General features: G+C 39.0%; 1 protein-coding gene across 1 annotated transcript in view; it reads right to left on the bottom strand.

The window, feature by feature from the left end:
* col21a1 (collagen, type XXI, alpha 1) overlaps positions 1–17,896 on the bottom strand; it is a 211,819-nt gene that overhangs the window by 158,747 nt on the left and 35,176 nt on the right. The window contains exons 6-9 of the mRNA XM_072280324.1: positions 5,587–5,760; positions 4,363–4,440; positions 2,775–2,817; positions 864–889 (exon numbers count right to left, since the gene is read on the bottom strand). Of these exons, the coding sequence (XP_072136425.1) occupies positions 864–889; positions 2,775–2,817; positions 4,363–4,440; positions 5,587–5,760 (321 nt within the window). The remainder of the gene's footprint in view (positions 1–863; positions 890–2,774; positions 2,818–4,362; positions 4,441–5,586; positions 5,761–17,896) is intronic.

Raw genomic sequence — 17,896 nt, 5'->3', positions numbered from 1 at the left:
TCAGATGGCTTTGGATGGCTTACAAAGAAAAATAGGGCAATTACTGCGATGGTTTTACCCTGATTTATGAGTAAGGTCTTTATTTATACAGTTCCCAAAGTTAACAGTCTGCAAAGGCTGCAGCTGCTAACTATTGCTAGAATAAGCCATGCAATGGTTTTTCAAACATTAAGATACTTCTCTCCATGGTAGTCACAGCAGAAGGCTGCCATAGAGTTGAGGCAAAAGACCAAGATGGATTGGGATGAGCACATGATTTCAGTACATCTTGTCATTTCAATCCCTCCCACCAAGTGTCTTCAACAATCAAGTTCCATAATGTGGGTGGTATCATGGTCTTGCCTTCTAGATCAAAATCCAGGAATTCCCTGCCCATGAGTACTGCAGTATATCTTGAACAAAAGGACTGTATTGGTTATGAAAGGTGACTCATTTTCATCTTCTTAAGGGCAGGTAGTGTTGTGTCATAAATATCAATAAGCCAGCAGCCTGAAAAATTAATTAGAATCTTATACAAGTACACAATTGCTCTACCATGGCAATTAATTCTTTGTCAACATAGTGGAATCACTTTCTCTTCTATCTGGCAAATCAAGGAGCCTCATCCTTCACTGAATCAATATATTCTGCCTTGGTCCTGTACATGTATCTACATATTTCTCTTACCAATACCCTCTATTCTCCCTTCTGATGATTTTTTTTTAATGGCAGAATTGCAAGGGATCTTATCTCCCTGGTCCATCACTAAGAAGAAGAAGAGGATCACATTCGGACACATCCAAGCACTAGTTCAGATCCTGGCAAAGTAAAGATGGGGATATTAAGCTGCATGCAACATGTGGTGACACCATACACTAGCAGACCCAGGAATAACGAAGAGCTGGTAAACCTAGTGAAAAAGATTTACCCATGAGTAAATGAAAATCAAAAAATCTGTATATGCTAAAAATATGTAACATAAAATGCTGGAAATCCCTCCAAGTTGACTGGAAAGGGACACTGGCAGGAAAGACGGCAGAACAGCAGTGGCAGAAGTTTATGCAAGAAGTGAGGAAGGTGCAAGACAGGTATATTCCAAAAAAGAAGAAATTTTCGAATGGAAAAAGGATGCAACCGTGGCTGACAAGAGAAGTCAAAGCCAAAGTTAAAGCAAAGGCGAGGGCATACAAGGAAGCAAAAATTAATGGGAAGACAGAGGATTGGGAAGTTTTTAAAAGCTTACAAATGGAAACTAAGGAGGTCATTAAGAGGGAAAAGATTAACTATGAAAGGAAGCTAGCAAATAATATCAAAGAGGATACTAAAAGCTTTTTCAAGTAGATAAAGAGTAAAAGACAGATGAGGGTAGATATAGGACCAATAGAAAATGATGCTGGAGAAATTGTAATGGAGTAATTGTAATTGTAAATAAGGAGATGGCGGAGGAACTGAACGAGTATTTTGCATCAGTCTTCACGGAGGAAGACATCAGCAGTATACTGGACACTCAAGGGTGGCAGGGAAGAGAAGTGTGCGCAGTCACAATTACGACAGAGGAAGTACTCAGGAAGCTGAATAGTCTAAAGATACATAAATCTCCCGGACCAGATGGAATGCACCTTTTATGTTATGCAACTTTTTAGAAGAACTACAAAATGGTTAACTGAGAGCCAAGCTTTTATTTTCTTGATTAAAAGTAATCATTTTATCTGATTAGATATGGGAATAAGAGAATCAAGTTGTAAAAATAAACAAAGGGATCTCACTAAGATGTTTATTGCGGATTGGTATTGTTGAATACACGAAAATGCCACCCTTATCAGAGTTGTACAAATTTGTATAAGTTTAAATCTAAAACCTTGTAAATTGTACATGGATTTTTGAAGCAGTTGCTTGATTCAGTGTTACTTCAGATAATGCAATCAGGATCTAACTTCATTCTTAATAATCATCTGGTGTCATAAAACAGAAAGGAAATTGTGGGAACATTCTTTGTGTCCACAGTTTTAGAATAGGGGTTGATTACAAGGAAGTTTAATCTTTCTGCACTATTTGTGGTATTGTAGTCAAATTATTTATAAAATCTGCAGACAAGATACATTTTCATCACGTATTAAATAATTTAGAAATACTTCCCAGCAAGTTTCTAGAGGTCCTTTATCAAATCAAAGTTCTAGGAAGTGAAATGTGAATGCAAATATTCAGTATTCTCCTATAATAACAAACGGACTTAACTTCACAGTTCTATAAATTTCCCAATGTTCTCACAATATATTAGAATTCTTTGAAGAAGAGCCATGTACTAAGGATACAGAAGAACCGGTAAATATATTTAGATTTCCAGAAGGCATTTGTGAATGTAGTGCATCAAACATCATTGCAGAAAATAAAAGCTCATGGTTAGCAGGTAATATGTTAGAGTGGATATTAGGTTGGCTAGATATCAGGGAACAGAAAGTAGGCAAAAATGAGGGATTTTCTGATTGGCAAGGTTAAGAGCTAGCTATGATTTAATTCTGAAAAATACTGTGGAATAACTTTTTTCTGATGAGAGCAATATTGTTAACTTGATCACAAACATAAGCAAATATTTAGTGTACCTATATTTGTAGTTAAAGTTCAGTTGCCAAGCAAATTTACTGAATAATATTTTAATTCTCTTTACTATAGCTTAATTTTTATGATAATTTCATATGTAATACAGTTCACATTTAAACTATCTACAAAATTTTAAGAATTTTAATGATTACATAAGCACATGTAAAATATAGTGTAAATACTTAAATGCCACCTACTTGATAATATCCAAAATAGGGTTATCATACATACCGGAATATTCTGGAATAAAAGTTTAGAAAGATATGATTAGACTGAAAGGATTCCAATCACAGAAAAATAATGAGTCCTAAGTAAAAGAGAACCTTTTGAGGCAGAATAATATACATCTAAGGAAATGCAAGCACTGCTTCACTATTCTCCTTTCATTGATACTAATCATCCTTAATTAAAGAGGAAGTGATCATGGTTGTAAAAGAGAAAAATTCTAAGCAGAAAAACAATAAAAACCCCAGAAGCAGAAGAAATAAGTGATATATATTTAAAGTCAGATGTTGTTATTTCAACACTCAAATAAAATGCGAATTTTCCAGGCCTCAAAGATAATTTTCATGTTACAAGTTGTTTCAATGATACCCCTTTGATGAAGTCTGTGACATTTTGAGAGTTGTACATTGTATTAATTTGCAATTGCTAACTATGCAATTACCTTATTATTTTTTCCTGAAATCTATTCTGGAAACATTCTCATCACCTCCCCTCAGATTCTACCACTCACCTACACACCAAGGGTAATTTACAGTGGCCTATTAACCAACCTACTCACTTGTCTTTGGGATATAGGAGGAAACCAGAGGATTCAGAGGAAACCAGTCAAAAGGAAAATCTAGATTTCTACAGAAACCAGTCATTAAGTCTGTCTTTCTACTGAAGTACTATAATACATGCTTCTAAAATTAGAAGCCATTCCATTTTCTCTGCAGCTGAAACATATTTTATTTCTAACTTAAAACAATCATTCTACGGTTAAAGTCACTTAGACCAGACACTAGAATGGGGAAGAAATGTGATCTAAGTGACTTGGCTGTGGAATGGTCGTTGGTGTCATACAGGGTGGTGTGAGATCTCAGAAACTACTGATTTCCAGGGATTTCCATGCACAGTAGTCTCGAGGGACCACAGAGAATGGTGCAAAAAAAAAAATCCAGTGAGTTGCAGTTCCATGAGCAAAAATGGCCTGTTAATGAGAAAAGTCAGAGGAGAATGGTCAGACTGGTTCAAGCTGACCGGAAGGTGACAGTAACTCAACTAACCACATGTTACAACATTGGTAGAAGAACATCTCTGAACACACTATATTTCTTTCCCATTCTAATGTCTGGTCTGAACAACAACTGAACCTCTTGACCATGTCTGCATACTATATAGAGTTGCTGTCACTCGGCTGGCTGATTAGATATTTGCATTATTGAGCAGGTGTACAGGTGTAGCTAATAAAGTGGTTACTGAATTTGCATTATTGAGCAGGTGTACAGGTGTAGCTAATAAAGTGGTTATTGAAGGTTAGCATTCTCCCATCTTTATCAACATTTTCAAATATAATCAATACTTTGAAAGTAAATTTAATTTATCATTATTTTTGCTTTATATGCTTGAAACTAGTTGGCAGGTGCCATTGCCTGAGGTGAATCAACGGAATGTGATTTTAATGACATATTTTTAACATTTATTACGCTTTGATGTTATCAATGACAGCTTAAGAATGATAAGTAAGGTCTATAATTTGTAATGCAATACAATTAAGTTATCATATGGAGATGTACTTACAATAGTTGGAATTTCACAAGCAGTTTCTCGCTGATTCTGTTCTGGGTCACAGTAAATCCTTAATTTTTGAACGTCAAACTACAATCAATAGTACCATGTTAAAAAAAGAAGTAACTGTTATATTTTGCCTAATAAAATAATTTCTGTAAAATAATGTATTCTATATTCAGTAATTTTTGAATTATTCAAATTTGATTGTGTCTATATTTGAATCTACATTCGAATCTCACGATTACAGATGTAATTACTTAACCAAAACATTTTCATGTATCTTTATTTCACCATATATTTATCAGATAAGTTTCAAAGACAAGATCTGAGATGCTCAATCTGTCATAAGACCATAGGATATAGAAGCAGACGTAGGCCATTTGGCCCATTGAGTCTGCTCCGCCTTTCAATCATGGACTGATCCAATTCTTCCAGTTATCCCAACTTCACTGCCTTCTTCCCATACCCTTTGATGCCCTGGTTAACCTATCTATCCTTGCCTTAAAGGACCCAATGAGTCGGCCTCTACAGCCGCTCGTGGCAACCAATTCCACAGATTTACCACCCTCTGACTAAAGTAATTTCTCTGCATCTCTGTTCTAAATGGACGTCCTTCAATCCTGAAGTCATGCCCTCTTGTCCTAGACACCCCTACTATGGGAAATAACTTTGCCATATCTAATCTGTCCAGGCCTTTTACCATTTGGAATGTTTCTATGAGATCCCCACTCATTCTTCTGAACTCCAGGGAATACAGCCCAAGAGCTGCCAGATGTTCCTCATATGGTAACCCTATCATTCCTGGAATCATTCTTGTGAATCTTCTCTGAACCCTCTCCAACGTCAGTATATCCTTTCTAAAATAAGGAGCCCAAAATGCACACAATACATCAAGCGTGGTCTCACGAGTACCTTATAGAGCCTCAACATCACATCCCTGCTCTTATATTCTGTACCTCTAGAAATGAATGCCAACATTGCATTCGCCTTCTTCATCACCAACTCAACCTGGAGGTTAACCAGTTTAGGGTATCTGGCACAAGGACTCCCAAGCCCCTTTGCATCTCTGCATTTTGAATTCCCTCCCCATCTAAATAATAGTCTGCCCGTTTATTCCTTTCACCAAAGTGTATGACCATACACTGTCTCCTAATATAGTGCAGAGATTGAGAAAAATCTAGATTTTTAATAATTAATTTTTATTGCTGTTTATTGAGCAAAATTCTAACTTACTGGTACAGTTGCTTCTTTCCCAAAGTACTTTCCAATCTGTGTTTTTCCGCTAATGAAGATACCAACAACAGGTTTTAGTTGTCTTGTCTCAATAAATTTATCATCCAAATATAAAGTAGCATCTCTTTCTGTTACAAGGACTCGCAGAAGGTGCCATTTTTCATCAAACAATGCCTATAGCAAAACAAATTATAAATTGTCATAATTAATGATTTCACTCTGAGCCCTTTTTAGTCTCTTCATCTCTTACACTCAGCATGCATTACACTTATTAACTTATTCATATTCAATTCCAAAATTTATTCTTTCATGAGTTAACCAGTTAGAAGTAATTTATTGGATAATCAATTACCTTGAAGTTAAGTGAAAAGGAATTTCCTTAATTATGCATGATATTATAGTTCAAGTAATACAAATAAATGCACTAGATGTTGTAAAGTACATTTATTGGTATTACTTGAACTTGGAATAACTTCTGTACTTTTGAATGGTTAGCAAAATAAACTTAAGGTTAAATCTGTTATTATATGATTATCGCAGTGCTATGTCTTCAATGTTCCCTCTAACTTGTAATGACCAGTGTGCACAAAGATCTTGTGCTATGCAAATTTTTGCCCAGTGCCAACAACATATGCGCACTGAATTTTTAAGTGGAGGTAAACCAGAAGATATTCTAAGGATAATAAACTGTAAAGTCCAGTTTGTTGTTCATTGTTTAAAAGATATAAAATTACTGTCAATAAGAACTTTGATCCCCTCTAGGTTTGATTGTTTCTGCTCTCATTCATCTGCACTCTCACAAAACATTCTGCTTTAAATGAACTAGTGGTTCTTTTGCTCTTCAAGCCTTTGCTTCTTCGGATTAATTGATTTGTGACTCAATAATTTCTTCTATAAAAACGGTATAAGTAAACCAGTTCTAAGGTCTACAGACGGGAGGATGAGATAGCAGTGCACCGCGCCCACGCAGCCCTCCAATGAAAATGATATCGTATCCATTAAATAGGGGCTGTGGACAATTCTAATTTGATGGAGACAGACGCGAAAGCACAGAGGAACATCTGGAGAAATTTCTGAAACGCCGGTTCGCTGCCGTTGTTACTGCGCGATCGAGAAATCTTCCGGAGGGAAGGCCCCAAAATCCCCAGCTTTGCCTGCTGCTGGCGACCGAGATTGAGGTCGAATCGCTCGGATAGAGATGGTGCTCAGTACTTGGTGTCGGAAGGCCGATCGGAGGCTCGAAGTTTTCGGATGACTCAGAGTCGGACTGTGGTCGGGCATGGCAGGAAGAGTTTTCTTCCTTCTCCTGTCTGCGTGAGATGTGGCACGTTTGAGAGACTTTGTACTTTCTACTGTGCCACGGACTGTTCTTCATCAAGTTATGGTATTGTTGCACTGTTGTAACTACATGTTATAATTATGTGGTTTTGTTAGCTTTTTCAGTCTTGGTTTGTCCTGTGTTTTGTGATATCACACCGCAGGAAATATTGTATCATTTCTTAATGCATGCATTACTAAATGACAATAAAAGAGGACTGCGTGTCTTCATAATCTTAATCATAGCAAAATCCACATTGTCAACACCATCTGCATCAGAAACTGGAAAAGGTAATGTGATTGTGTAAGATCCTGAAGCATGCCAATGAGGTAGAGGGTGACAATCTTTTGTGTGCAGATTAAATTCCTTCGTGTGCTAGTAGCAAAAGATATTTGCGCATGCACAAGCACACATTATAGAGGAACATTATATATCTCACAGATCTTAGACATTTGGTGATTCTTATCTTATGGTTTGATGGCATGCTCCATCACCCTGTCCCACTGCTTGTAACATTGAATCACAGAGATACGTGGATATCAGGTATCCATAGCAGAAATATGTAGTGTATGGAGCAACAACAATGCAAACTACTTGCCAAATTGCAAACTTCTTTGTACCCAATGTACTTTTTGCGCCTTCCACAAGAAATGAGCTCTGAACTGCAGGGGAAAAAAATCAATACTTGCTTATTTAATTGTAAACACAAAATACTCTGCAGATGCTGGTGTCAAAGCAACACACACAACACGCTGGAGGAACTCAGCAGGTCGGGCAGCATCCGTGGAAACGAACAGTCAACGTCTCGGCCCGAAACGTTGACTGTTTGTTTCCACGGATGCTGCCCGACCTGCTGAGTTCCTCCAGCGTGTTGTGCGTGTTGCTTATTTAATTGATCTGTAACTAGTTGCTGAACTATAATTAGTTGCCGAAGTGTTGGAGAAACTGAATTGGAAAAGATCTTGTGCTGCTGCTGCAAAGTTTGTAGAAATTAGTGCTTCAGGATGAAGGCTTCTAATTTTTTTTTTTGTCAACTAGGGGTGCTTTACTAGTAATTCTCCAGGCCTCCATTGCTATTTGGTCCAGGATGAAAGGCTCTAACTTGCTAGAGGAGTCAGGAGATCTAAGATGAGAAGGCCTTTGCATATAGTGTCTTTTTCACATGAAACTTCCAGGATTAATGCTCTTATACCACACATCTGTACCTAGAGACTAAGAATACCAAAATAATTGGTCATCAATATCTCGCACGCTGTAAATCTCCAGCCACAAAGTTTAATCTGATTAACTTTGGAGGTGAGGATCACATAATTATGTTTCTGGATCATTGCAGGTAACCTTGTACACACAATGTTTGCTGCTTTCTGCTATATTGACAACATGACTGAGCCACTATATTCAAGGAGAAGAGAATTCATCTCCACCTCAAACAAGTACAGCAAGCATTACGGCATAAGGATTTCCCCCAGAAAAGGATTTCAAGTGCTTATAAAGTCATAACATTATACAGTAATACAACACAGATATAGCCCCTTTGACCCAACCAGTTCACCCTGACCATAGGGTAACAGAATACAAAAGGCATTCTTTGCCCCAGATTTGAATACCAAACTGCTTTGAAACAAAAATTAGAGCATCTCCAAATAAGAAAATAGTGACTCTTGAGAAAATAATATAACTGTCAAAGCTATGCATCCAGGAAGCTAACATGAGATTTTCCATTATGAATTCTAGTGTGCATAACATACTTTAGCCAACATGTTGAACTGATAGAAGGCTCTTTGGAATTTGGAGTATCTCCTGAATTCCTTTCAATTCTGTGCAGGATCTTGATCTTGCACAATTGAGGCCATACCATAGATGGCCTAACTTTGGAGTGCACTAATCTATTATGTCTACCATTTGAACACTAACATCCACAGTCATGACAGCAGCAAATGAGCTTTCAAGGTGCAATGTTCATACATTTGACAGTTTCTGTCTATGCTGAAATGGAAGTTGATTTGTTTCATCAGATGCTGCACCACTGAAAAGCAAAAAAAATACTAGATACTGTAAGTCTACAAAGCAACAAGATATACAAAATACTCAACAGAACTGGCAGCATTGGAGAAGACAAGAAAGAGAGCTAATGTTTCAAATCAATGATGTTTTATCAGAACTGCATTGTGCATGAATCTGGAAGTGTTGACATGGAAATGGCAAATCCTTTTGTTAATTTTACAGTGAAAGTAAGGCTCATTTTAATGCTGCTATTGCATGATGGGACTACAAATTAAACAAGGTTGCAATTTGAAAAATAATCCCATGTGCAAGTATTTTGAAGGGTATGGAAGAAGGGGATTGAATATTAATAATTAATTTTCAAATTAAGTTTGGTAACTGGGTGCTGCATTTTACTCTTTATAAGGGAAATCATCAAATTAAGGTCAATATATTTTTTAAAGTAAGACAGAAAATGAGCATTTCTAAACATCAATAGTCATGTTTTAAATCACCTGTTAACCTCTGTATATAACATTCTGATCTTCATAAACATACATCCACAGTATAAAAGCTCGGAAATGTAAAATATTGGTCAGATCATAACTGGAGAATTCTGCTTAGATTAAGGTCAAAATATGGGATGGAGATTAATGGCAAGGTAATTTATTTCCAGCTAAGAAATCAGGGCTGTCTGAAAGTTTATTTTATCCTTCAAAAATATTCTCTATATTTTATGTACCAATCAGCATGTGCAAATAAACCAACATGACATCATAATTTGAGCTGCAACAGCACAGTAAAAATAAGTGCTATAAATCTACTTTGCTCTCATGTTGCAATCTGCACCCAAATGGCCACATTACAAAAATAAAATCACTCAATAAACTGATCGAAAATCTAACTAAAATATTTTTCTTTTCTCCCTTATTTCTTCTGTCTCATTTCTACTATATGCAATGTTCAAAATGCATGTATTAATATAATGTCCCTTTCCTCTCAATGCTGAACTAAAAATAAAGTTTTGTTGTTACTAGCAGATAGCTAAATAATAAACAGATGTCTTCCCATTACAGATACTATCCATAAACTCTGGAATTGAAGTATTTCGTTTCCCACTATATGATCCAAATTTCAAAATGAATACTCACAATTGTTCTCTGTTCTTTGTTTCATACTCTTCTTCCATTATATTCTGGACAGATATGCACAGTTCACACTTCATCTCATTTCTGATTATAAATTCTTTCAATTTTGCGTCATTAATACATTCTGAAATTAAATACAGTCGGCCCTCCGTATCCGTGGGTTCCACATCCTCAGATTCAACGAACCATGGATCGGGATCGAAAAAAAACTCGGAAGTTCTCTCTCCAGCACTCGTTGTTTGAGCATTGTTCGCCTTGTGTCTCGTTCATTTGCTACTTGCGTTGTGAGCGAGAGGAAGGAGTTTAAGGCTAGTAAGGGATGGCTGGCTAGTTATGTAAAGCGCTACAGCCTCAAAAATTTAAAGATCACGGGAGAATCGGCATGATGCCAAGGCAGCATCACCGTTCCCAGAAGAGCTACGATGGTTGTGTTTGTACTGAACATGTACAGACTTTTTTCTTGTCATTATTCCCTAAACAATACAGTATACAACTATTTACATAGCATTTACATTGTATTAGGTATTATAAGTAATCTAGAGATGATTTAAAGTACAAACGTTTGTATATGGGAGGATGTGCATAGGTTATATGCAAATACTACGCCATTTTATATATGGGACTTGAGCATCTGCGGGGGGTCCCGGAACCAAACCCCCGTAAATACGGAGGGCCGACTGTAAACACTTCTCTCTTGATCTCATCATCTATATCCTGTGAGCTTCTCAGTGAGTCTCCTATAATAGCTGCTTCTTTTTCTATTATCTACCAACTTGCTGCATTCAATTCTTTTTAATTACACTATAGCTTACCCTTCATCCCATTATTCTATATTATTTTATTCCAAGCAACCCTCAGCATAATTTTACATCCTGACACTAACTCCACACTACACTTCTGTGGTTTGCTTTTACCCATCTATTAACTACTTCCAAACGTCCCTAACTTAATTTTCCATGAACTTTACTGAACTCCGTTTCCTTATCCCAGTCAAGATTCTCTTTAGTCATCTATCATGTCTTTCCCATTATGATCTATACCTAACATCACTTTTTGTATGTACTCCTAAAACCAACTGACATCAGAGCAGCAGAGAAGTTAGAGTACATGAATTTCAGGGTGATACACGAGTGTGGATACTAGAAGTAATGAGTAGGAATAAGTAGGTCCTTTTTAGACTGTGAGTAGTAGGATACCTGTTTGGCGCAACTATTCACAATCAACACTTAGACATCACTTTATTGGGTACATCCTGTAACTAATAATGTGGCCACTGAGTGTATGTTTATGGTCTCCTGCTACTGTAGCCCTTCTAGTTCAAGTTTCAATGGGCTGTACATTCAGAGATGCTCTTCTGCACACCACGGATATAATGCATGGCTATTTGAGCTAGTGTTGTTTTTCTGTCAGCTTGAACTAGACTGGCCATTCTCCTCTGACTTCACCCGTTAAAAAGGTGTTTACACCCTCAGAACTGCTGCTCACTGGATATTTTTTGGTTTTTGCACCATACTGTGTAAACTCTAGACACCATTGTGCATGAAAATCTAAGATCGATCAGCAGTTTCTGAGATACTCAAATCACCCCATTTGGCATGAACAATTATTCTATGGTCAAAGTCACTCAGATCACCTTTCTTCCCCATTCTGACATTAGGTCTGATTAACAACAGAATCCTTTGACTATGTCTGCATGCTTTTATGTTCTGAGTTGCTGACACAGGATTGGCTGATTAGATATTTGCATTAACAAGTAGGTGTACAGGTGTACCTAATAAAGTGGCCACTGAGTGTATATCCATAAATTAGTTGAGGAGAACAAACATAAATTTCCAAGTATATTGATGGCATGAAAACAGAGGGAACATGAACAACACATACATAATACTGGAAGAACTCAGCAAGTCTGACGTCATCTATAAACAGTTGCATTTTGGGCCAACCAGGACTGGAAAGGAAGGAGGCAGAAGCCAAATGTAGAAGGTGGGCAGTGTGCAAGTAGTACAAGCTGACAGGTGATAGATGAGGCCAGGTGAAGGGGAACATGGGTGGGTGGTGGAGGGGGGTGATATGAAAGGCTGGGAGGAGATAGGTGGAAGAAAGAAAGGACTGAAGAAAAATAAATCTGATAGGAGAGGACAGTGGACCATGAGTGGTGACGAAGTTTCAAAGAAGTTTTAAGCTCAGTGAATGGGCAATAATGTGATTAATGGAATACAATGTGGAAATATCTGAGATAACCCATGTGGTAGTAAAAACAATTTTGATATGATGAAAGATTTGGAAATGTTCAAGTTCAAAGGGACTTTAGCATCTTAAAACATAGAACATAGAACATACAATAGTACAGCACAGTACAGGCCCTTCGGCCCACAATGTTGTGCCGACCCTCAAACCCTGCCTCCCATATAAGCCCCCACCTTAAATTCCTCCATATACCTGTCTAGTAGTCTCTTAAACTTCACTAGTGTATCTGCCTTCACAACTGACTCAGGCAGTGCATTCCACGCACCAACCACTCTCTGAGTAAAAAACTTTCCTCTAATATCCCCCTTGAACTTCCCACCCCTTACCTTAAAGCCATGTCCTCTTGTATTGAGCAGTGGTGCCCTGGGGAAGAGGCGCTGGCTATCCACTCTATCTATTCCTCTATCTTGTACACCTCTATCATGTCTCCTCTCATTCTCCTTCTCTCCAAAGAGTAAAGCCCTAGCTCCCTTAATCTCTGATCATAATACATACCTTCTAAACCAGGCAGCATCCTGGTAAATCTCCTCTGTACCCTTTCCAATGCTTCCAGATCCTTCCTATAGTGAGGTGACCAGAACTGGACACATTACTCCAAGTGTGGCCTAACCAGAGTTTTATAGAGCTGCATCATTACATCGCGACTCTTAAACTCTATCCCTTGACTTATGAAAGCTAACACCCCATAAACTTTCTTAACTACCCTATCCACCTGTGAGGCAACTTTCAGGGATCTATGGACATGTACCCCGAGATCCCTCTGCTCTTCCACACTGCCAAGTATCCTGCCATTTACTTTGTACTCTGCCTTGGAGTTTGTCCTTCCAAAGTGTACCACCTCACACTTCTCCGGGTTGAACTCCATCTGCCACTTCTCAGCCCACTCCTGCATCCTATCAATGTCTCTCTGCAATCTTTGACAATCCTCTGCACTATCTACAACACCACCAACCTTTGTGTCGTCTGCAAACTTGCCAACCCACCCTTCTACCCCCACATCCAGGTTGTTAATAAAAATCACGAAAAGTAGCGGTCCCAGAACATATCCTTGTGGGACACCACTAGTCACAATCCTCCAATCTGAATGTACTCCCTCCACCACCAACCTCTGCCTTCTGCAGGCAAGCCAACTCTGAATCCACCTGGCCAAACTTCCCTGGATCCCATGCCTTCTAACTTTCTGAATAAGCCTACCGTGTGGAAACTTGTCAAATGCCTTACTAAAATCCATGTAGATCACATCCACTGCACTACCCTCATTTATATGCCTGGTCACCTCCTCAAAGAACTCTATCAAGCTTGTTAGACACGATCTGCCCTTCACAAAGCCATGCTGACTGTCCCTGATCAGACCATGATTCTCTAAATGCCTATAGATCCTATCTTTCAGAATCTTTTCCAACAGCTTTCCCACCACAGACATAAGGCTCACTGTTCTATAATTACCTGGACTATCACTACTACCTTTTTTGAACAAGGGGACAACATTTGCCTCCCTCCAATCCTCCGGTACCATTCCCGTGGACAACAAGGACATAAAGATCCTAGCCAGAGGCTCAGCAATCTCTTCTCTCGCCTCGTGGAGCAGCCTGGGGAATATTCCGTCAGGCCCCGGGGACTTATCTGTCCTAACGTATTTTAACAACTCCAACACCTCCTCTCCCTTAATATCAACATGCTCCAGAACATCAACCTCACTCATATTGTCCTCACCATCATCAAGTTCCCTCTCATTGGTGAATACCTAAGAGAAGTATTCATTGAGGACCTCGCTCACTTTCACAGCCTCCAGGCACATCTTCCCACCTTTATCTCTAATCGGTCCTACCTTCACTCCTGTCATCCTTTTTTTCTTCACATAATTGCTTATTAGTCACTGAAAGTCAATAGATACTTGGGAAGGCAAATCCATGTTGATATTTATTATGACAGGACTTCTGTACAGGAGCAAAGGTACCTTTCTATCATTATATGGGGCACTGGTTGAGATTATGCCCCCCCCACGCAGTATTGTGTATAATTTTGGTCTACAGGGATTTCCCCTGATTTACAATTGATACAGAGGTATGACTGCAGGGCAACATAAATTGGATTGAAATACTGAAGACTCCATGACATTTAGGTAGGATAGGAAGTTAAGACAAAGGTGGAAGAGAGGCACTGTTAATTGTTGGTGATCTTAAAGCAGTATTTCAGTTATGTCATAAAGGTAGTTAAATGGTTAAATGAATCGGCTACTGATCCAGAGCTTGGAGTACAAATATTTCTAGTAAAGAACAATAGAGCTATGGTTTCAGATGGAAACCCCTTCATCAGAATGCACATACATGTTCTAGTCAATAATGACTTTTACTTTCTATTTTTGTACTTTTACTTTCTATTTTTATATTTTATGCCAGTTTACTTTCATAACCTAACTTCCCTTTCCTTATTGCTTGTGTAAGTTAACACAATTGAAAATAACTTTTATTATAAATTACAAACTTAATTATCTGAATACAAATTCCCCAAATGCAATAGTGAGGTTCAAGCTTATGAAGCCCCCCTCACCGGGCTCATATGGAAACTTGATTCATTGCCGGCCCTGTTAACAGCCTTGGGACTCAGCGGTGAGAAGGCCACCTTTCATAAACAATAGGCGTCTGGGGTCAATGTGATTTGGGGTTCAACCAAACGGGAATGTCATGATGTTCCAATTAAAGAAACCCCGTTTTGAGTGAATGCTGCATTAATACTGCCTATACACAATTGTCAGTCGGCAAGAAATAACAAATCATACATCGTATAAAATTATGAAGAGAGTATATATACAAATTTCAGCCTTATCGAACAGTTAGTAGGAAAATAAAAAGGAAAAATATAAAAAGGCCTATTACAGTTAACTCAATGCAAATATGTTCATAAAGTTGGAGCTCATCTTGAAGTTGCCTTGTGCAACAGCAGCGCTCCTTCCCATGCTACCTCAGCAATCTTCCCTCGTCCTTTCTGCAGCTCTCCCCCAAAATAAATTGCAATCCACACTATCACAAATCTCTCGCCACCTGCATTCTTGAACTTTCTCCTGATTCCTCCATCCTGATTGGCTGACACACCATTCCTAAGTTGAACATCATAGCCACTTATTTTTAGCCAAAACCAGAACATTCTAAAGGCAGAACACAATGTTTTCACAGAACTGTTACAATGAAATACATACAGCATAGTAGGAAAATCTTAACCAAGGCACTGCACTCTCCCACCACCAAAAATAGTCACATCCTCATGACTTTGGAGCTTATTAATAACACAGTATTCAGATGAATTTTGTGATGTCAGGACCCCCAATCCATTTGTAAATGAAAGTAGCAAATTTCACCTTGCAAATGGACATAAGGCCTTGTTTCCCCAAGTGCATCCCCTGCCAGCCTAGCTAGAGGTTTCCTGACTCTCTGAGACCTCCTTATCTCATCTTCAGCTTCTCCAGCCTCAACCACTCCTTGTAACCCTTACTGATTACTAGAGGGTGACTCCCCCATCTATTAGTCATATCCTCCAGTGGTTCATGTCCCCCTTCTCTATGACTGAACTTAGCTTCCCTCAGTTTAATCAGGTGCTGCTGAACATCTTCAACCTCCGCTGGTGCTAACCACTGAGACCTCTTTTGGAAAGGGTGTCCTTGATCGCTCTAATAGTGTGGCAAGTACTCTTGGAGAAATCAACATCAGACTCGTCAGTAGAAAAGACATCTTTGTGCTCAAACATCTTCTCAGATAATCTCCTTTTCCATTCCTTGGGCATCGATGAGTCATAAAAGTTGCATAACTTTGATGTCGCCTTCCTCGATCCAGGAGACTGTTTCTCTTCTGTTTCCCCAGGAAAACTAGATACTATCATCACAGAAAAAGAGAGGCGGTTGGCACCCCGTATCTGAGGGTAACCTCTCTCCCTAGGGTGTTCCTGATAATTACCGTCATCCTGTTTGCATAGAGCGCCAAATATTTCTGCATTTCAGGTCTCACCAGCACTTTTGTAGGTAAGCATAACTCTTCTTCCGGATCATCAGGAGCATCCACCTAGATGGTTGAGGCGTTGGGCATTCCAGCAAATTTGGGAGTTCCAGTCACTCTAGCTACTCCTCCAGGACGTAAGATGACAGGTTTAGACTGGGCATAGCTTAGAGTTCTTTGTTTCTGCTCATCATTCTGCTTAGGAGGAATTGCACCTTCTCAAAAGCAGCTCTGAACAGAGGGCGAATGGACAAGGTTTTCAAAAAGTTCTCTCCATTTCTCTCCCTGCCTGCTCCCATGAGCCTTCTCACAATGGAAGTATTTGTTCCTACAAGAATGGAAGCTCCACCCTTTTCATCTGGATCCAGGCAGACCAACATTGGTTTGTCAATAGTCTCAGTTACTCCAACAACTGTTTCCAAAACTCCAGTTTCGATGACAAGTAACTATCGTATGATAGATAGACGGACAGATAGATACTTTTTTGACCCTAAAGGAAATCACAGCATCACAGTAACATTATAAGTGCACAGATATACAAATATTAGAAGAGTAAGAAAGAATAAAAATAAGCTACCTTAAACTGTCTTACAGTGTTATCACTTCCCCGGCTATAAGTTGACTTATTATATAGCCAAATGCCAAGGGTAAGAAAGACCTCATATAGCACTCTTTGGAGCAGTGCAGTTATCTTAGTCTATTACTAAAAGTGCTCCCCTGTTAAGCCAAGATGGCAAACAGAGGGTAGGAAACATCGTCCAGAATTGCCAGGATTTTCCACAAGGTCCTTTGTTCTACCACAATCTCCAGTGTGTCCAGTTTGACGCCTTTCTAATCTGTTTATTGAGCCTGTTGGCATCACCCGTGTTGATGTCATTGCCCCTGCACATCACCACATAGAAGATTATACTGGCAACAACATACTGGTAGAACATATGAAGGACATACCTACATACTCCGAAGGACCTCAGTCTCCTAAGGAAGTAGAGGTGACTCTGGCCCTTCTTGTACGCAGCCTCTGTGTAGGTGCTTCACTCAAGTCTGTCATCCAGGTGCATCCCCAGGTACTTGTAGGTCCTCATCATAAATAGTAATGGAGAGCATTGCAGGTTTAGTCTTCCTAAAGTTTATCACCACCTCCTTTGTCTTACTGATGCTGAGCTGCAGATATATCAGCTTGCTCCATTTGGCAATGTCCTCCACCAGGGCTCTGTATTCATCCCTCTGGCCTCCCTTTACACACCCAACTATTGCTGAGTCATCAGGGAATTCCTGCAGATGATGTGACTCAATGTTGTATCTAGAGTCTGAGGTATACAGGGTAAACAGGAAGGGAGCCAATACAGTCTCCTGTGGGGGCCCCAGTGCTGCTTATAGCCATGTCTGACACACAGCTTTGAAGCCGCACATACTGTCATCTGCCAGTCAGGTAGTCCATTTTCTAAGATACAATGGAATTGCCAACCTGCATTGAACAGAGCTTTTCCTCCAGCAATGAGGGCTGTATGGTGTTGAAGGCACTTAAGAAATCAAAAAACATGATCCTCACAGTGCTGCCCAGTTATACAAATGGGAGTAGGCTCTGTTCAGCAGGTAGATGACAGCATTGTTGATTCCAATGTGCTCCA

This window comes from Mobula birostris, chromosome 2 (assembly GCF_030028105.1).
Source record: "Mobula birostris isolate sMobBir1 chromosome 2, sMobBir1.hap1, whole genome shotgun sequence".
In the NCBI taxonomy this organism is placed as follows: domain Eukaryota; kingdom Metazoa; phylum Chordata; class Chondrichthyes; order Myliobatiformes; family Myliobatidae; genus Mobula; species Mobula birostris.
This window is presented reverse-complemented; position numbering and strand designations above follow the sequence as displayed.